Genomic DNA, 22322 nt, shown 5'->3' on the forward strand with positions numbered 1-22322 from the left:
AGTGTATATATATATATATATATATATATATATATATACAGTATATATATATATATATATAATATAATTATGCTAATGAAAGCCATTAAACTCAGTGCAAACTTACCTTTTTAAAAGAGTGTATCCCTCCTCTCCTGGTTATAATTTGTTATCAATCATGTGGCTTAGACAAAATGAGGAAGCCCCATATGATGAGAGTGATTCTCAATACAGCAGTTCCGTCCAAATCAATGCTGTACAATCAATAACCTGAGAGTTTTAGTGTTGTTTCTATCCTGCTTAACCCGACAACACTTTAAACTCCACCCATTCATCTTCGCTGCACAGCCGGGGCTTCATCACAGCTCAAAGTGCTGCACGGTGAATGGCAGCATCATGAATTTGCACAGCTTTTTCTACAAGTTTTCACTCAGAAACGTATTGAAGGGGGATTTGTACTGAAGGCACCTGTAGTCTTCATGCAATGGAAGTCAAGGTGTCCCAGGCTCTTGGCAGCTCTTCAGGTAGGTTTATCTCACACTGAGTAATAGTTAAGCAATGATTGACAATAGGCTACAACTGCTGCTATAAAACTAACTTGAACAAATAGCACTAAATATGACCTGATATGTTTGTTTAATAATTTGTGTTTTTGCATTCAATTTATTGAAAAGAAAAGAAAAATATGTTTTAATAATGTCTTACAACATGTTTAAAAATGTTCAATATAATGTTGGTTCTCTGACACAGCTTCAGTTCTGCAACAAGAACATCTCAGCGCTATAATTATTTAAAATGAACTCTTTTTTAACTTGGTTAGCAGTTGTCCATAATAATATATATATTAATTAAATCGTAGAAGCTTCATGAGTGCAGACTAATTCAGTAAGCATTATGAAACTGTACTTGATGAAAGCTGATCCTTTATGATTTATTTATTAATGAAGCGACACATGGGCGCCTCCTTTATATCAGTTTCCTTAATGAGAGCCAGATTAATTGGTCATTAAATAGAATAAGAAGATACAAAAGGCACTTTATGTGTCATTTCAGTGTTGTGTGCTCTTTTTACCCTGGCATGTTTGCACAGCAGCATTCAGGGAAGCTTACTGTAATGTTGTGATGACGTAGACAGTCACAGAAAGGAAGGAAAGGGAGCGTGACTGTGAGGTAAATCCAACAAACATCTCCGACATCATTCAGTTTAATGAGCTAGCTAATGCATGAATGCCATGGCTTTTATTAGCTGATCTAAATCACCACTCCCCCAGGCGAAGATGAAAAGGGCCAAACTGTGGTTATTTCATGATAGCTAATGGAACAGTGTTTTCATCTGTCCTGAGCCATGTGGATAACGTTCAGTGGTGTGCAGAGACTCTGTGGTGGCTCCGCTGGAAGCTGGGTCAAAGGTTTACATCATCGTGACTTTGACGCAGGTGTAGATCCTTCAGCTTTTGCCCCCTTACCCCATGTGTTTGTGTCGCTCCTAAGAAGTGACTGTGTAGCAAAGATATCCAAGAAATCCCTGACAAAGGGTGCGTCCTCCTGGACTAATTGAGGAGTTATGAGTGAACCCGGAAGGAAAAAAAAACCTTTGTGTAATGGTCTTTGTTGTAATACATTGATAGTCTTAGGAAAACATAACCCAAAATAATTAATAGACACTTGGAAAACTATATTTCTTTTTTTTTTCTAGAAGCATCAGAAGATAGACTCTCAACATTCAAGTAGCTACTTAAAATGTCCCTTTTTTGTCAATGAAAGCTCTCTGTGGTGTTTTGGGGGGCATCACATTCTGCATGAAGTCTTGATCCTTTTTGTTTGACATTTAAAGTCATTGTTTAGAATTATGCTTGAAGCCTCAACTGTTTGCTTCTTATTGCAGTTTGGAAGATATGAAAGAACCCAACATTGTATCTGCACACATTGCATTAGAGAAGGAGACAAGAGTGCTATGAGACATTTATGTGGCCTTAAGTAATTACTGCCGAGTAATGTAAGCTGTTTAAGTGATTCACAGCTTGCAGACTAAATTGAAGCAGCCATCATGTAATGGAAACACTGCAGTATAAAGGCCTTCCGTACTCCCCTTGTCTTATATGTGATAAACACTAATGCCTCTTTTATTTAATTATCAAGTTGCTGGTGAGGAAATCCACCTGGTTGCACTCGAAGTAAATCAATTTGCTCTATCAGCTGTTAATATTTCCATATTGTAAAGTAATTATACACACATACTGTTATTATATTATTCTATCCCCTAAGGTTATCAAAAAAGCACTAGATATCTCTGTGGTATTATTTTAGATCAGTGATTATGTCCTAGTATTAGACAGTGGCTGTGGTGGTCATGGTGTATGCTGGTATGGATACATGTGTTGAATAAATAATCATGTGCCAGGAAGTACCTGCTCATCAATTGATCTGCAGACATGAGCAGGACACTATATTATTGCACTTAGACCACACAGCTGTTATGCAAGCCAAGCACTCTTCAGGGAAAGTTATTCTGTCTGACCAGTTGTCTGAATCTCTGGTAGGAGAGGTTTATCTGGCAATATTATTTATTTGGCAATGATTTGCAGTAATCTCTGTTAATGGTGTTTGAGCTGAGAAATTGCACTTATTCAGTGAACGCATAATGACCTGGTTAAACTCTACTTTGGATTCACACAAACACATTACTGCTGCATTTTTTTATGAATTACAACACCCCCATTCTTGCAGGCTTTGGTTTCACAGCCCTCTGGTTGTAATTGCTGTTGCTGTCACAATGTTAACCATAAACATTAGCATTTTAATATTGTACTGTTCGCACCAGCATGTCTGGCAGACATTTGTTGTTTTGTTGTGGGCTCCTTTGAGAGGGGATGCTGAGGGGAGATGTCGCTGTTGGACCTGTGCTGAATAACTTCTGAGATGTAATGTTAATCTGGATGGAGGTGAGTCATGTTGTTTGGACTCAGAGTGCAGCCCCCCCGGCTCTACCTGTTGGTTTTAATGAAGCTGAATGCATACATGAGGGAGGAAGCACACATCAGCACACACTGAATACAAATTATTGTAAACAAATGAAAATGCATTAGTGTATAGTAACTTGGTTAACCTAGCAGTGACCTGTTTTGGATTCACAATGGTAGTCTCTACATTGTGTAATAAAGCAATTACTGCAACAAAATGGTAGTGGTTGTTCGGGGAAATGGTAAATACCCATTTATTACATTCATTTGGTCATTCATCTCCCTATTGTGCTGATATTTTCAGCACAATCTAAGCATACACTTTGTTAGAGGAACATTTAGCATATAACACTGTGTTGGTTGAAAGTGTATAAAATAGACTTTAAATCATATTAAGACTTTTACATTTACATTTGCTAAAACAAATTAACATTAAAAAAAAAACATAAAAAACAATTTATTTATTTCTGAAATCATTAATATGTATTTAATTAGTAAGATCATGTGTCTTGTTGGTGTAGTGTTTATTTGACATGTAACTGCTTTTTAAAAGGACATCCAACCTGATCAGATGCCTCTCCGTTGGTTTTGAAAAGACAGAGGCCAAATTGTTCCCCATTCGTGTCAAGTATCAGAGGGTAAAAAGGAATATTAAATACACGTTAAAAATGTATGAGTGCAGGAACACGAGAGAGCTGAGTAATGAGTGTGCTGTGGTCACCTATTATTTTTACTTATCTGAACATAATGTACTGCTGTTATGTATTCCCATTGATCATTTGAAAAACAGTGCGCGTAGGTTGAGTGGCAGGATGCTCTCCAGGAAAAAGCAACAGTAAAGATACTTTAATAACATTATAATATTATACCCTCTCACTTGGTGTGTGTTTGCAGGATCATGTCACCAGGACAACTATATGTTTGTGCCTCTGCTGGAGAGGCACGCTCATATCAATCCCAGCATCAGCCACTCAGCGTCCTTGAGCTCCTCGCTGGCCAACAGCTTCCCCTCCGGAGACACGGAGACGGACAGCGACCAACACTCCGGTGAGTTTGCCAGAGCACTTGTGAATAAAGGGTTTTAAATGCACTACATTTAAGATCTGCCATTACTTGTTTAACATATTGCTGCACAGCTAATGTGAATATTAAGTGTGGGGATGATGCTAAGATTTAAGATGAGTCCTATTGCACTTAGACCATGCTGACTCTGCCATGAATGCGTTAGTCAATTAGTCAGATTAAATTGGCAAAAGTTTTGATCATTGATTTATCGTGAAAGTAATTTTTCAAGCAAATACACAAAAAAGTGTCTTTGATGTCTTACAGGTGATGATCTGCTTGTCTGTCTTGTCACTGAAAATTAAATAACTTGTGCATCAGACTTTCTGTTGGACAAACCTCTAAGTTGATTAGTTTACTCATTTAGGCATTTTTGACTAAGACTAACCATTTAGTTTGGAGACTGCAAGACCTACATTTTGTCAAAGGTATTCCATGAGTTTTATATTTAAATGAATAGGCTGAGGTAAATAATGCAAAAACTATTTTTGGTTCTCAGTTGGAGCCAAGTGCATTGCTCCCTCTGCAGAACCATCATCTGACCTACATCTCCAAACTAAGCAGGAATGGAACTTATGGTCTTGTTTAAATTAGACTTACATATGATAAATGCAAATTAAAACAATTGAAAACAATGTGACAAGAGAAAGAGAAATCTCTTATTCTAGAAAATAACCTTTCTATGAAAGCACATGCATGTATGCATGTTGCAAATGTATTATCTTTTCAATTTACACACGGCATCTATTTCACGTCCGTCTGTTTCTCTTTAAACTGTGGGTTTTCTCCGGAAGTTTTTCCAGAGAGTGTCGTATTGTCATACTGATATTCTGTACAAACTGTGAAGTCCACTGAGACAAATGTAACATTTGTGATATTGGGCTATATCAATAAACATTGATCGATTGATGTATACATTATTATTCCTATAATTCCTATGATAATATATAAAAACCTAAAAAGACTGACAGCTAGTTATTTATTTTTACCACAAGGTGGCAATGCTTCATTCATCCTAAAACCTTGCTCCCTCTGCAGAGCCATCATCTGACCTAAATCTCTAAACTAGGCAGGAATGGAAAAGATAAACAGGGCCGACTGTATAAGAGCTACTTTCTTATTTATCAGCCGATGGAAGGATGCATTTACCTGGTGGTTCAATGACATGTTGGCACACGCAGTCCTGCCACCAGTCCTTAATTAACATCAGAACAGAGGGAGGAGGAGAGGCGTGCTGAGCAGCAAGAAAGCAGATGGTATTTTTCATCTATGACAGATACCAGACTACTCCCCAGAATGCCAGCACAGACACAGACTGATACCCAAAAGTAAGGTCACAGACCGAACTGCAACTCGTGTTACTGTGACACTTTGCAGACGGACCAGATCACAGCAGTCAGTGAGTGTCTGCTCACATAGCAACAACATGAACGACTCAGGGCTCTACCTCTCATGAGCTTAAGGAATTGATTGCTGGTCTGCTGGTCTGTAACTCTGTGTGGTTGACATTGAGATAAGACCAGTGACCTTGCAGATAATCCATGATAAGATCTCCGTTCGGTTAATACTGTGCAACTGAAGACCTAAGGCAAAGCGATAACGGGGCAATACGGATTGTTTTAACTAATATATATTCTCTCGAAGGTGTAGGTTTTGATACGACATAAATGTGCTGTGTGATGAACTATTATATGCTCCCTGATCCATTTTCTTCTATGTGACATATACATATTAGAAGCAGTCCAAAACAAAAGCAAAATGGAGATGATAACAGATGCACATCAGGGCACTAGAAGTAAAATCATTAAAACATATAAAGAAACCATTAACTGAAAATGAAAAATACAAAATATGACCAATAAAAGAGGAAGGAAATTAAATATATGAAAAAAACATTTGTGTATTGTTTACATTCCCATAATAACCTACAAACAGTTTCAATAACTAAATACAATGTCCTCATCATTTTAGCTGAGTTGTCCTTTAACATTAGGTTATCAAATACTGCAGCCATCTGTAACACCCTGATGGATTTGATGACTGATGTAAGATTATTCCTGAGAGGGATCCCCCTGCATACAGCAGCAGTGTGTCAGCACAGCTGAAGTGAGCCCTGAAGTAGTAAGTATTGATTGTTTTGAGTTTTTCTCACAGCCTCGCAGTCTCTAATGCATGCCAAAGCCAATGATAGTTTTGAAACAGATGTAAAGGTTCCACATTATTTATTTATTGTTGCTTTTCGTTTATTGGTTCTTGATAGTCAACAACACTACTATCTGTATTTTATATTGACATGATGTAAATAATGCATGTCTGTAAAGCCTATTTTTAGAATGACTTTCAATATAAATTACGAAGTTTTAGTTATTTATTTAAAGCAGAACACTTCCCGATGAAAAAATATAAAGGGTCTTGTAGTGTCTAAAATGTGAAGATGCTATTACATAATCTTGCAATTGTTTACACCAGCACTGACTGCACATGGTTTATTTGCTTGACTGTGTTTTTCCAACATGGCAACACATTACACCATGTCATGCCTTAGAGTACAGCAGTTTACAGCACGTGTGGATTAAAAAGGGATGATGATTGATGACCGATCAATGCATGCCCTTGTCGGTCCATTTCAGACCTGCTGCCCCTGGTAATTTCCTGCAGTTTATTAGGAGTCAGTAAATCAGGACAGGGGGGGGGGGCGCGTCATCGCAGGAACCCGGTCCTCCTCCCGGCGCCCATCACCCATGACAACAGCCGTGCGGCGGGGGGCGGGGGGGGACACATGCGGAGCTTTAGAGACACACAGGTGTTGCCGGGGTTTGCGCATCGCTTGTGAGATGGTTTGGCAGGATGGGAGCTGCGAGAAACACCCACACAGCCTCATCATAGTTTCCCATGTATCCTGCAGTTCTGTTTTTCGTAATACGCGATTCAATTAACGCTGGAAAGCCACTGATCGCCGCAATGGTGCACCACTCGGGCTCCATCCAGTCCTTCAAGCAGCAGAAAGGTTAGTCCGGATTGATGATTTCGCGTCCGGTAGTGATTATGTGTTGCACTAGGTGTGATTTGTGATGTGTGGTGACTTTTTCTCTGTAGTTAAATAGTTTGTGGTGTTAAATGTCACTCAGAGGTATCGGTGTCTCTACTTGCTGCCATTGTGACGCACAGTTTGAGCATGTTTATGAAGCTTTTACGAGCTGATATTGTACCTTATAGTTTTTGTTACACTGACTTGGGTCGTTTTATGTTAAGCACAAAGGCTACAACAAATTAAAATGGTATATTAATAATTAAAACCTTCAAAACATTTATGAGAAATTTGAGTTATTGTCGAAATCATGATGGTTATAATACAGTGGATTTTTTAATGCTACACTATAAGGTATGACCTTTTTCCCCAAACAAGCCTCTCTTGGAAAGCTTGTGTTTAGTATCAACTTGCAGTGATTTGAACAGCACTGAAAGTCGTGATGTGCCTCAGCTCATGAGTCTGCTTCAACATCCAGCAAGTGGGCTGGTATACTCAGTGATTGCATTATATCGTGCATGAGCTTCGAAGAAAGATACAAACTGTTCTATAGAAAACTCTTCAGGATGTGCAGAATAGTTTGTGCATAAGGTGAAGTAGCTTGCCAAGAATAAATGCACTCAAGCTTTGGCAGTAATGAAAAAATGATTTGAGGCTGCCAAAAGTACCTGTCAACATCTCCTCTATACGCAAGTTTAAAAAAAAAAAGGCAGACTCCAGTACATTTGGCATATCAGCATTTTGAACAAAGGACAACCAGAATGTATCAAACTGAGTAAAAGAAAGATAATTGGTCCCCAAGCATTAGATTTCTTTAATCTATTAATAAATATCATGTCATCGACCTGTGTCTTCCATTCGATGTTCATTACACAGCTGATTGATTTTAGAGCCCAAAGTAGGGCTCTTTAGAGAATATGATAATGTTTTTTTTAATACTTCGTGTTAATTATTAATGGGAACGCTTTCTGAATTTGGAAAAAATGGTGGAGAAACTTGTTTTCGTGCTGACACAGGGATGACCTATTTTGTTGAGGAACCGGGCTGAGGAGGATGAGCGGGTCTCTCCCCTGGCTCCAGATGAGAGGAAGCTGAGCTGAATGTAGAAATGTCATGAGAGAGGGACGCCCTGCTGAGGAGGGGGTTACATTATCTGGTGCAGCTCATGCTTGTTTTTTGGTTTTGAGTGTGAAAACAAACTCATGGAGTTGATCCAAAAAAAGAGTGCAAAGTTAGGTTATTTACAAAAAGGGGGTTTTCCTATGACCCACATGAGCAATATGGTCTGAATCCATACTGACAACTTTTATTTGTAATCATTTTTTAGATTTGCTTAATTATGTGATTTGTCTCCCATACAGTAATTTCCTCCTGTACAGTTTATACTGTTATATTTGACAGTGAACCTCTTCCTGGCTCCAGTCCAGCCAACTTGAAACACAAAGCACAACATGATATCAGATTTATTCTAAAATCATCTGACTACAGGCCTGAAAGCCTACTCAATATTTCAGTGACTGCTAAGTGCACCATTAAATTGAAGTCAAAGCGAGTGAATGTTGGCTCACAAAGTCCTGCTAAAGCAAATCTCAGAAATGATATTGCATCTCCTCAAATACAATCAGCATCACCCTGTGAGAGCATTTAAAGGCTGGGAGCTCAAATGTGTGTCTTTGTGTTCCCGTGGTGAAAACCTTTATTAACGTTGCTGGAGCCAAGATGTTGATTGCTTTTTAGGAAATCAGACAAATCTGAAAATTGACTCGAAATCAACTGGAAGCCGAGATTAGGGGTTTGTAGGGGAGGTGAATGCAATCCAATTTTCTTTAAAAGGCTGTAGGTAAAGAATTTTCTGGGTATAGAAAAAACACAAAGAGTTTGACAGTGTCTGATTTCAAAGATAAACCTACAGTAAGATTATAAATGAGTTAGTTTCCTTAACTAAATATCCCTCAGTTGATAAAAACTAGAAAATGCAGCTCCATTTGGGCTTGAATATAAAAATGACTCACAAGCATCTGATCCATCTTTCCAGGATTTGACTGGATTTCAAATGTTCTTTGGCAGACCAATTATAAACTTTTTTGGATAAAACTTAAAGACAAACTCAATGCATTATTCAATAGCTGCAGCAAAAATATGTTTATTTGGTCTTGATGTCTATCCATGAAAAACATTTGATTTATCGAGTCATTCTACAGAAAAGGTGGAATCTGGGTGATACAAATCTGCTGAAATATATTCCTTCTAAACACATCTAAAACCTGTTAAATAGCAATAACTAACTCTTAACTTGATGAATCCACAACAAGTAGAGCTTAAAGTATTTTTATTATTTTTATTATTTTTATACATTATGCAAAGCTTATTTGTATAGGAACGTCACTGGTGTTACGTGTTACCAGGAAGGAACACCAGTGACGGTAACACCAGTGACAATTTGGAAAAAACACTACCATTTTAACAAAATGGCTGCAATGTGTCAGACCAAATATGGCTTCAGTCAATATCAAAATCGTTTAACTCTTCAATACAATACATTTTCCCATTCAAATGTTCACCCCTAGGGCTATGCAATGAGTAACACTAATGACAGACTTGAAAGACGCACTACAATTTGAAGATAAAATGACACCTTTAACAAACAAAGTAAGAAGTATCTGACTTTCCTTATGTCTTTGTCCACTGCACTGCCTCAAATGATCTCTTGTTACAGGAGGCACTTCAGAGACAGTACATTATTTCAAATAAAAGCGTTTTGTGTAGCAGTAACACCAATGACGTAATTTTGGGTGACTGACATTTATTTGATATTATTAATAATAATTTGCGTTTTTTTTTACCATTTCAGTGTTATATTTAATGCTTGTAATGTTATGTAAATATAAATTAGATTTATTCATTGAAAAAAAAATCTTTTAAATTAAAACTATAGCTTCCACTTCCATGTATGATCAAAGTGACAAGGCAGTTCCTTGAACTTGGCATTTTAAATAAATTGCAATTTATGTATAAAACCATTTTTTATTTATTTTTTATTTAGTACCATCGCAAAGACAATCTATATTTATTCAACATAATGAATGTGAGTATTAGGTCAACGTCAAGGTGGACCTCATTTAAGTGTTCGATGGGACTCATATGTTTCGGTAATTTTGATCGACGTGGAAAGGTGGTCGAACTATTGTGAAATTACTAGTTAGTAAATATTTTGTATAGAAGTTATATAATAAAAGGATTTACCCTGGTTAGACGTGTTACTGATGAAAATGAAAAACCATGAAGTTTGATATAAAACTACGACTATGAAAACCAGCCCTCTTCGCCCCATAACACTCTAGTAGCCCATTGACACTCTGTGGGGCGACATAGATCCGTTGCCTTGTGTTAACACAGTAACACTGGTAATACAATAAGTTGGGAGGCGTAAGGGTGGGAACGGTCCTTCCACTTCAATACACGACCACACACCATATCATACAAAAAAAGTGTTTTTTACAAAGTACATTTTTTCATTTTACAAGAACGGTACTTGAAATTAGTTGATAACACAGGTTTCGTTTAACTAAGTCCACTTTTTGAACATAAAGTATGTACAACTACTTGAAGCGTTGTATATTTTGGGTACACTAACTACGATCAACTTCTAATGGACTTAACGATCTCTACAACAAAAAGATTTTTACCACCTACACCCCAATGTTCACTCTGTGGCAATTCGGGAAATCAACTGAATTTCGTAGTGTAAAATTAAATCACATTATAATACGTAATGTATACCAAAAATAAAAATTACAGTAGTGTAACATCTTTTCGGGTAGTACCGGTTCTTTTGATGTGTACTTTCTGTTGCGACCCCGGCGTTTTGTGGGGTTAGCGTTACTCTATTTCTCAGCGTCCTGCGACTCCAGTACGTTCCTTTTCTTCACGGAATTCGTTTTCCGACCTTCCCTGATCTTTATAACTGGGTTCTGTTGGGAATGTTTTCTAGTATTTCTTTTTTCTCTTTCCCCGCCTTATTTTAGTCCCAAGATCAATTTTCACTTGGGTGGACGCATCATCGGCCTTTAGTGCGTCTTCATAGAACGATTTGCTTTTAGGACGAATTCATCATATGTGTGGGGGGCCCCAGTAAGATGTCTTTTCCACCTTCATGACAGTCGAAATGAAAACGTCTGTGCGTTTTTTATGTACTGCAACTAGATGTTTATCGACGTGGTAAGTTATTTTTTTTNCTACAAACATTGTGGAGAAATTAGCTTAAACATGTTTTATTACTCTACACCAAATGGAAGCAGCTTTTATGACAGGGACGAGAGAGCTGGGGGAGGGGACATTCTTCCTAAGAGCATGTCAATTATCAGGGAAATCTACTTGTTTTCAATAGACGTGTGTGGTTGGTTACTTTGTATTAATAATAACAGTATGTGTAAAGGAAGCTGGAAATATACAATGTGAAACCTTTTATTTGAAGTAAAGATGTGAACAATAGCTCAAACAAATGGAAGGGCTGTAGGACAAATGAGTGTGTTCTCTATATTAGGCCTGTGTGAAGTTTGACTATTTGAAAAGCATCTCTAATACTGCTTAAGAGCATAGGTAATGTGTTCTTCGTTATTATTGATATGAAAGTGATTTACATGTATTACGTATAGTTAGCCAACTATAACAACTATATCTTAAAACATACTTTTAACTTGTGTGTGGTAGCCTGAGGGGGGAAGATGGACTCAGGGACAAAGGGCCATAAAAGGGGATGTGTGTGTGCTGGCTGCAAGATGGGAAATAAGATGAGGAAACTTGTTGTTTAGAGCAAGTTCGTACCAGACACCAAGAGGTGTCTGGTTTTCGTCAAACTAAAAGAGACTTTTGGTTTCCGGGTTTCTTCTGCTGTATCACACTGATTGGGGGCGACCAGGCCATGTGATGGTCTCTCCCAATAAGATGACCTCTGGGGGAAAGCACGCACACACCTCCTCCTGTGTTTTAGTATGAAAGCCTGTGTTTTCCTTGGGTTGGCGCTCTTGTTTTTGACTTGCCGTTCCTGAGACCTGTCTCACACGTGGTAGAACCTGAGCCCGGAGTACTCTGCAGAGTACTTCGTGATTCCTTTGTATTTGTATTGTTACTTTGTATAATTAAAACAAGAGCAACAGCGTGCAATATAGCATGACAGCGCGCGCACGGGACAGAGGAGATGAGATGTGGCNTGGTCTCTCCCAATAAGATGACCTCTGGGGGAAAGCACGCACACACCTCCTCCTGTGTTTTAGTATGAAAGCCTGTGTTTTCCTTGGGTTGGCGCTCTTGTTTTTGACTTGCCGTTCCTGAGACCTGTCTCACACGGGGTTAGAATCTGAGCCCGGAGTACTCTGCAGAGTGCTTCGTGATTAGGAGATTGGGTGATGTATTTGTATGTTTTACCATTAAAGCAGATTATTGTTTAACTTGTATTCTGGTGTTTCTTAATCCCTTCCTTTGTACGAATTTACCCAGCTTATCAAACGACACGCGGAGACGAGGTTGGTTTTAAACATCCTCCAAATCTCCAACAGGAGTCCTCTGCACATTTGAAGGTAAAAATATATATAATTAAAATGGGCCCACTTTGAAATAAATAAAACATATAGCTGCACCCTAAAAAGAGTTAAAGGTAGAGTAGGTAAGAATGGAGAAACCAGCTCGAGTGCGCTAGAATTTGAAAATACACAACGGGAAAAAATATGCCTCTTCCTTCACACTGTCTTACAGAGCCCCTCCTCCAACACACACAAACGCGCATGACCAATGAGGCCACGAGATAAGTTTGTGCACAGATGGAAGGCTGACAGGCAGGTAGGCCATCCAGTTATTTTAGCCGGGCCGGCTAAAATGATTGGTCGTGCTTTTTACAGCGCTACGGCTTCCAGAGATACATTTTTGTAAGTATTTATTGTCAAAGCATTTAATATATTCATTGCTATCGGGACATTAAGAGCATTCCATGGTAAATAACAAAAAATGTTTTCTGAAATAAATTACATACTCCATTGAATTATGACTGAAGATTGTCAGCTGTCTTCCTCTCCCGTGTTGTTCCTCGATACGTAAAGGCTGCAGCAGCACCGTTGATAACTTCTCTCTAAATATCAAACATACCGGTAAACCAGCATCGTTTGCTGTGAAACAGAACTCTGTCCACGCAGAATTAAATCCTGTGTTCCTCCAATACTTTTCTTTGATTTATCCATAGTTCGCTCATCGAGCCGGGGGTCAAGTTATTCGCCTCCAAGAAAAGGCGCTCGCGCGGGACCGTAGCAGGATGTGACGCATATTTTAGTTGACCTAATTAAAACCGTTTGGTTTTTTATTTATGTGTCACAGTATCACCTCAAAATACAAGATACGAAACATTTTCAACCATGCAACAAAATATAAATAGTCCTGCAAATACTTTTATTTTATTTCCTTCTTACTTTTGTCTAAGCTCAAGGGAGCCAGAGTGGAGGGCTTAAAGAGCCGCATGCGGTTTCAAGAGCCGCGGGTTGCCGACTCCTGCACTAGCATAAAATGGAAACACTTGAGTAAAAAAGTACTTCAAACTGTTGAAAGTATGAAACTCTGGATAAAACTGAAGAGCATGTCGTTAGACCATACAGTGCAGGTAAAGGTATCTGCTGTCATCGTGATGTCCATTTCCCTTTTCTTGTTCTGTAGGGTTTAGATGGCCCTACGGGTGAAAAGGGGTCAAGAGGGGCCCTTGGCCCCATTGGATTACCTGGCTCAATGGCACGCAGTGGGCCCTCAGCCTGCATCTTGCTGGATGCAGAGTCTGACCTGGCAAGGGGGGAACCGTTTAAATGTTTCATATTCACCCCGTTGCTGCTGAGTGTTCACGTATTGTTTATCTGACCAGGGAATATATGAGCAGAGTGATGACTGCTGTGTCTCTCACCACACAGGGTCCTAAAGGAGAGCCTGGAGAAGGAGCCAGGTCAGAGATGGTAAGGGTCAGTCATTCACTCAGGTGTGATTAGTGCTCCTCATGGTGAATTTCAACACTAAATGTTGCTTGTATGTATGTCTGTAGATGTATTGTCCTCCAGGGCCCGCCGGACCCCCAGGACCAGTGGGGCCAGCCGTGAGTCAAACATGTCATTCCCTCCTGAAACTTAACTGCAAAAAAAACAATGAAATAAAATAGGATAATTCAATAGAAATAGTGTGCACAGACACTGGCTGAGAAACAGACTGTCAGTAATGCTGCTGCCTTTGTTCCATCCAGGGAACTCAAGGATTCTCAGGGCCTAAGGTGAGATGTTGTTCCTATAAACTCATATGTAACAGCTGCTCATTATATTCAATCTGCCTCCATTTACATCGTACCGTAGCCATTCAGAGCATGGGAGAGTAATGATGGGACTGTACCATGTGCTTTCTCTCAGGGGGAGCTAGGCATAGGCATCAGAGGAGAAAAGGGAGCGACGGGTCTCAAGGGCGACAAGGGGGACAGAGGCCATCTCGGACTTCCTGTAAGTACCCTGTACTTCCTGTCTGTTCATAAGTCTCGGAAATCCTTGACTTCCATTTTTTACATGTTATATAAAACGTTTTTTAAACATTTGAATGCAATGTTGAGTATTTTAGAGATGATATCACTGCATCAGTACAGACATGTGAGCATTACTCAGTGTTAACCTTACAAAGCCTTACGTTTTTAACCGTAGTTTATGCATTTGTTACTGACCAGATTCATGTCTCAGATGTCTGCTTCTATGTCGTCTTAACCCTGTTCAAATGTTGCATGGTGGTGCAGATTGTTTCCAAAATAAGTACATCATCAACATAAAACTCCATACCTCTATGTTATTGCTTTTATTTTACTACTTTATTCAAAATTATTTTAAAATACTTTTTCTTTTACACTCTTTAAAATGGTGTCTATCACTTTGGGTTTCTATTCTTATTCTTTGTTTACACTCACATTCAGGAATCCTTTGTGTAGACTGCATACTGTCTGTATTGTCCATGACCACATCTGCAGGTTTTTCACTCGGAGGGACCAAATATGAATGATGTGGTTGTGATAGCAATAAGTGTCACATCATTGAACAGAAAAATACAACAAAAAGCAAAGAACACAATAGATTTTCGGTGGGGGGGGACTAAAACCTAACCCACACAATGCAGAGTTTCCTCCTGTCTGAGTATCATTAGGGACTAGCTGAAATGACTAGCCAACAGATGCGGAGAAAGTAGTCATATCCTTTACTTAAGTAAAAGTTCTAATAACACGCTTTAAATAATACTCCATTACAGTTATAAATGTTACTTAAGTAAAAGTACTTGCATTTTTTAACATAATCGTACTCAAGTATCAAAAGTAGAAGTACTGTTTGTGCAGGGTGTGTTTTTATTATTATAGAATATTTTGTTATTCTGTTATTATTATTAGAAAATGTTAGAGTTTTATAATGCTGTCATCATGGGGCAAATGTTGGATACTATGTGTACTACTGAGTAGATTAGTTTTATATATACCATATAAACACAAGTTGTTATTCATGTACCTAGTAACTAAATAAATCAACTCAATAAATGTAGTAGGGTATAAAGTACAATAATTCCTTTTGACAACTTATGGAACTGAAATATAAAGTAGCATAAAATGGAAATATTCAAGTAAAGTACAAGTTGCCCAAAACTATATTTAAGCAGTACTTGAATAAATATACTTAGTTACAGTGCATTCCACTACTACTACTAGCTAATTAGCAGAAACTTGCTATAGGACATGAAACCATTGTGAGGTGTTTCAGTAGGAACCTATGGGCCGCAGATCCAACATCATCCGTGCTCTGAACAAAGTGAAACTTCAATTACATGTATTATGTCAACAGATTTCCAATACCTGTATTAGGTCAGTTGGAGGCAATAACTTTAAGTTGAACCTAATATTTTTAATTTTAACTTAATATTGCTGCTTAACCTAATACAGTTATGTGAAATCTTTTGACATAATACATTTAATTAAAGTCAACGTTTGACTTTTGTCAGTGCGGAAGAAATGACTCACATTACTGTTACTCACTTCACCTTCACCCCCACCACCACAACCTCCACCACCCTTCATTTGTCATCATCTGAATGTGTTTTTGATGTCACCTGAGTCACAGCTTCACTCAACTTCCCATCCCCACCCCCCCACCTTCCTCCCACCATCTCCCCCATCACCTCTGCTCTCTAACTGTGTACGGCGCTATACAGGGGGCTCATGGGTTAGATGGCAGACCTGGTCCAGTGGTGAGTGGCGCAAGTCCGGTTCCGGCCCCCCACCCTTCCTCCTTCTCTTCCTCCTCCACCCCCTGCTACAGCTTGCTTGTGTCTGCCATGTCTGCTCGTTTGTCCGCTCGCTCTCCTGCTTCCCATGCCTGTCTCGTCTCTTTTCCTTCCTGAAGTTTCTCTGAAGGCGGGCTGTTCAAGGGGGGTTCTGAGGATGCACTGGCATGAGACTGTTTGTTCAGAGAACCAAGGCAACTCCAAACTGCAACTCTTCCCACGCAGATGTTCCACACTAAAGCCTTCCAGTGGTTCAATGAGCATGATGCCACCCTCACTATCTGAATCAGAATCAGAAATCCTTTATTCATCCGACAGTGGAAGAATGTACATTAGCCCATAAGGTAGGCTGCGAAGAAATGTGCACATAAATCTGATCGGGTAGCTTCTACAGAGGTGGAAGGAGTATCCAGATGCTTTACTTACTTTACCAATACATTATGTGACATTTCTAGAAAATGTTGTTGCATCAAGTAGACACAGTTCTGATTTAATTCTTGTAAAATATTTAAATTATTTGAATCTTTTGTGACTTTAAGAGTTATTCCACTAGTTTAATTTTAGAGATGCAAATGTTAAAAGTAGTTAAAGCTGTATTCGAGTAAAATAACCTTATTTCCCTTTTAATTGTAGTGGAGTAGAAGTATAAAGTAGCATAACATGGAAATACTCAAGTAAAGTACAAGTACCTCAAAATTCTACTGAATTGCAGTACTCACTTAAATCTATTCAGTTACTTCCCTCCTCTGATCTTTTATTTCAAGTTTTAAATACTAACTTTTAAAGAAAATGCTTTTTATGAATACAGTAAGACAGAAATATGACTGAACTAGTGATTTTTTTTTAATTAGAGTGCTACGGGAAAATCCCTATAATCAGTAGGTATCTTCCACCAGTGATTTTGTGTTGTCTGATACCGGACATCATGTCAGTGTACCCTCAGTCCTCAGTCCGGCCTCAGATCCTGTTTCAGCTGGGCTGCACACTGCCATTAAGAACCGATCCAGAAGGAGCATGCAGAGATGCTGCATGTTGACATGTCTTCAGTGAATCTGGACAGCTGTACTCAGTATACGTGGATATGCCTGAGATGCAGGGTCTTCCTCTCCCAGCCTGACGCTGCTTCGGCAGCTGCAGCTGTTCACATTTCATTCATTTGGCCTGATTGTAACAGCAGTTTGGTCAGTACTTCAACAAGCTTGTTGTGTAAATGCTACAGGTGTCAGGACAGAAAAGTGTCCTAACCTTTTTTGAAAAAAGCATTCATCCAAATGGTCCCTCTTTTAATTTACACCAAAAGCTTGTTGATTTACTGACATGAGGCATTTAGTGATGATTTTTTCCTGGTACTATTATATGTGTTTCTGCTAACATGTATATATTTCCCATGTTCTGTTTTAAAGGGTCTAATAGGACCAGCAGGTGTTTCAGGACCCGCAGGACCAAAGGGAGAGAGAGTGAGTATCTTTGGTGTGTTTCTCACATGAATATATTTAAAAAATAAATACAGTTATAGGAAATGATATGCTTTGGTTTTGTTCTCATCACTTCAGGCTGAAAAGGGAGATGCAGGATTACCAGGACCAATCGGGCCTCAAGGCATCCCTGTAAGTCTGAAATTACTTTTAAAAAGTTTATCACAGCGGCGAGCATCTCTTTGCTCATTGGAAGCACCTTGCTCAAACCATCAACCCAAAACAACCAGCCAAAAACATTCACCTACTGGAGACCATGACAACAGCGAGAGAGCTCTAACACTTTAAAATTCACTTTGAGATAAGATAAGATAAGATGGTACTTTATTGATCCCAATTGCGGGATATATTTGTTTTCCTTTCATGTCTTACATCACATTTTTCTTTAAACAATAAATATACTGGGAATGCTTGCACATAGAGGCAAACATATGGTGGGAGGCTAAGCAGGGTGAAACCTTATCCTGCTTGCACTCAGACATCTTGTGGTAGCACTGCAGTCAGACATCTTGTGTTAACACTGCAGTCAGACATTACATTACATTGCATTTAGCTGACGCTTTTATCCAAAGCGACTTACAATAAGTGCGTTCGACCAACAAAATACAAACTTGAAGAAAACAGAATCATATAAGTACATCAGGTTTCATAGAGCTAAAACATTTCAAGTGCTACTCAACCAGCTTTAGATAAGCCAGTCCTTTATTAGTATATAAGTGCTTTGTTAATAGTTCTATCGCTCGAAGTGGAGTCGAAAGAGATGAGTTTTCAGTCTCCCCCGGAAGATGTGTAAGCTTTCTGCTGTCCTGATTTCAACGGGGAGCACATTCCACCATTTTGGAGCCAGGATAGCAAACCCACGTGTTTTTGCTGATGGGAACTTTGGTCCCCCTCGCAGTGCGGGTGCAGCGAGCTGTTTGGCTGATGCAGAGCGGAGTGCACGTGCTGGGGTGTACGGTTTAACCATGTCCTGGATGTAGGAAGGGCCAGATCGCAGCATGGTACGCAAGTACCAGTGTCTTGAAGTGGATTCTAGCAATTACTGGAAGCCAGTGAAGGGAGCGGAGGAGCGGCGTGGTGTGGGAACATTTAGGAAGGTTGAAGACCAGACCGACCCCGCTGCGATTCTGGATGAGCGCAGAGGTCGGATGGCACATGCAGGCAGACCACAGGGGGGAAGTTGGCCAGTATCCTAGGCGTTGGAGAGTGACGAGAATGGGCCCAGAACCCTAGCGTTGCTTTCTGCGAGTCGGTAGGGAGTCTATCCGTCTCCTTCCTGAAAAATGTTTGTTGTTAAGTGTGTATTCTGGCAGCCCAGCGGGTTGTAGCAAGCGATGTTGTTGCAAGTGAGGAACAATTTGGTTTATCCTAGGTCCACCCACATTCCCATGCAGTCTGGATGCTCGGGCGAAACAACATTCTTGGTGCTAGCCACTGCAGTCCAGACATTCGTGTGTTAGCCACTGCAGTCAGAACTCTTTGTGGTACCACTGTGCAGTCAGAGCGGACGATCTTGGTGTAGCACTGGCAGTCTTGTGGTTTAAGCACTTGCAGTCCTTGTGGTTAGCACTGCAGTCCAGACATTGTTGTGATAGCACGTTGCAATCAGACATCTGTAGCAGTCAAGATTATCTTGTTTGCTGTTGCCACAGTTTTCCTGGCTCGCTCAGCCCCTCTCAACGTAGTCACAGGTTGTGCATTCTCTGCAATCTGAAAATTCTGCTCCCAGATTTCCTCCTCTGCTCATCGCAGAAGTCAGTGGGTAATAAGTAATTCCGCCTAGACCCTTGCAAAAATCTCAACAATATAGAATGCAAGTTTAAAGTCTGTGGACCGATTAAGGATTCCCCGCTGCTCTTTTTTGCCCACCGTTTGTAAAAGAAAATGACGTAGTGGCAGTTGGTTAAGAATAATCCGTTATAATAATCCATTGAACCTAAAAGCACCTTGGAAAGGAGGAGGTGGGTAAAATGATACCTGGGGGAGGGTAACATGGGTCATGTAATGTTTGATATTACAATGAACTCATGTTTGTGGTGCATTTAAATTGACTTTTTTCGGGTAGAGGGTAATTTATCCTTATTTAACTTTAAACCAAAACAGTGTTTATAAATCCTCCTTGGTGGGCAGTTTGAATATGTCAGAACTGATCTGGCCCTGCACGGTGCTTTATATCGCTGCTCAGCGGCCAAAGAGTCCACCAAGTTATTGTTCCTTGTGGTCCCATGGTTTCCACATTGATTACTCGGCAAAAAAAATGGCAAAGCAAGCATGATCTTTCCCAATACTGTGGCAATCCCACTTCACAGCACCACTAAAGTCAGTCTCCAATTTTTATTGTTTGCCAGGGTATGTAGGGTACAAGAGGACCCAAAGGGAAGAACCGGTAATTGATACCCATTATATGTTGCTGTTAAGTAAAGATTAGTGATTACTTTATATAAGATTGAATCTTCTGTTGGGGAAATACATACAATACATCCCTTCATTGCTTTGTATTCAAATGCTTAGTTTACTTTTATTTAATTTATTCCAGCGAATGAATAAAATCCTTGAATTTGCCATTCATATTATAAGACAGAGCAGTCTGTATTTGTCCCCCTCCCAAGCATAAACCGATGCAGTTGTTGGAAGCGGGTTCCAGTGAGAGGTCCAGCTGGGACTCACAGGTTATTTTGGCGGACTTCAAAGTCTTGTAAGTGAATTACCAAGCTAATAATGAAAGTCAATTGGATATTCCATCTTTGAGTATCCAGTCAATTATGAACAAGAAAGCCACCTGAGTGATCGTGTTGCTTTGGATTGTTTCCCTATTGATCCTGAATCATTCATTGTCACAAATAATGTGTTTGCCTTTCTGAGGCAAAAGTCTGTGTATGCAGTGGCTTCCAATGTGATATAGCACTATTTACACATTAAATGGAGTAATTGAAATTATATTATTGTTTGTAAAAATGACTATTTCTTTTGTTAATCAACTTAAAAATCGTATACTATACGGCTGATTTGGATTAATTAAAATATATATTACATCGAATCAAAGTGGCCCTTAGAACAGTTTGGTTTACCTTTCACATTTATATTCCTGTTATTGTGTTCGGATTGACAGTTTAACAGATGTCCCGTCCTGGAGTTCAAATTGGAATAAGATGCGCTATTACAGTAGGTTCCAATGACAACGTGTTCGTTAAAACATTTGTAAACCAATTGGGGAGTCATGTTAGCATTTTTGGATGCAGCCGTCCCACTATTGTCGTTCTGGTGGAACGTCCTATGTTAAAAAACAAAATTCCCTACCTAGTCAATTACCAGATGGTCCCAAGTGGCAGATACAAACCTGCGCAAGACTTTCAGGACCATCAAGTTTCCCCACTGTATCTTAGTTCTAGTCATTGTCAAACAAATATCCCTAAAGGTAAGTGGCTTGTGGGCATTCAGTATTGATGAAAGGTTGGAAAGGTTTTGCGTCTCACAGAGAATTACCATTTCCCAGGTTTTTTTAATACGTTTTTTATTGAATTTCAGCTGCATGTTTGCTCTTCACGTCCCAGCCCTCCCTAAAGTAACCAATCCATTCTGGAGGGCAGCCCTTGTGAATAGACCCTGTTACGGAACAGTAAAGCATATTGTATACAATCTCTTACTCTTTCTAAAATAAGAAGCAATAAGCTATATTTCCNGTTTTTTTAAAGGGGGCGGGGTTACTAGGTTTATCTGCGAAATAATCACCAGGATAATGATTGACTGTATTGTCAGACCTAATGTCAATAATCTGCATTGTAAACATGACAAAAGGTGGCGCCATATTCATGTCAGTGAATGTATTTTGAATGTAGCCTCCAGCATCCAACTGCGTTTTCGCGTTTGGCTCATTTTCCATCCGAAAAACACGTTGTCTACCTGTCCTGTACCACTTGTTATGACTTCTCTCTCTCGGTATTCCGTTAAGACCCACCCCATCTCACTCCTCGTGCTGAAACCTGGTGTTCACTCTCTGTCCTAAACGGATTGTTGGAGCTCGCCCCCCCTGTGAGCCCAGTGTGCTCTGATTGGTCAAGCGACGTGCAACTGCTCGCGAGGAGCTGCTGTGAGGAGCAGACAGGGTTTCCGTGTCGAAGATAGATACAGTCAGAGTAGGGGCGGGTCTTCACAGAATACGTTTTGGGGAACAAAATCAAGCTTTTTAAAAGGCTAGTGGATTTTGGCAGGCAGTGAGTGCGGACAAACGATTGAACGATAACAAGAACGGCTCTCACCAAGTACGACTCGGTTCCCCTCGTTCATATCAAAGAGCCGTTCAAAAGAATCGGCTCGTTCGCGACCGACACATCACTAAAAAACAGTATACCGTACATACTTGAACAAGAAAGCAGCGGAGAAGTAACGGTGCAGAAGCCCTCCTTTTTGACGCAGCGGTCCAGACATAGACATCAGACGGCAAAACATATTCAGTGTGCAGTTCCTTTGGCATTAGGGCAGGGATATCTAGATACTTTTGAA

The 22322-nt window shown here is 39.6% G+C and overlaps 1 protein-coding gene across 1 annotated transcript in view; it reads left to right on the top strand.

The window, feature by feature from the left end:
• Positions 1-13648: 13648 nt before the first annotated feature.
• Positions 13649-22322, top strand: part of ano3 (anoctamin 3) — a 28152-nt gene continuing 19478 nt past the window's right edge. The window contains exons 1-10 of the mRNA XM_010794172.1: positions 13649-13672; positions 13726-13848; positions 13971-14012; positions 14099-14149; positions 14294-14320; positions 14454-14540; positions 16276-16311; positions 17751-17804; positions 17901-17954; positions 19552-19576. Of these exons, the coding sequence (XP_010792474.1) occupies positions 13649-13672; positions 13726-13848; positions 13971-14012; positions 14099-14149; positions 14294-14320; positions 14454-14540; positions 16276-16311; positions 17751-17804; positions 17901-17954; positions 19552-19576 (523 nt within the window). The remainder of the gene's footprint in view (positions 13673-13725; positions 13849-13970; positions 14013-14098; positions 14150-14293; positions 14321-14453; positions 14541-16275; positions 16312-17750; positions 17805-17900; positions 17955-19551; positions 19577-22322) is intronic.

Source organism: Notothenia coriiceps, unplaced genomic scaffold (assembly GCF_000735185.1).
Source record: "Notothenia coriiceps isolate Sejong01 unplaced genomic scaffold, NC01 NC01_scaffold00037244, whole genome shotgun sequence".
In the NCBI taxonomy this organism is placed as follows: Eukaryota; Metazoa; Chordata; class Actinopteri; order Perciformes; family Nototheniidae; genus Notothenia; species Notothenia coriiceps.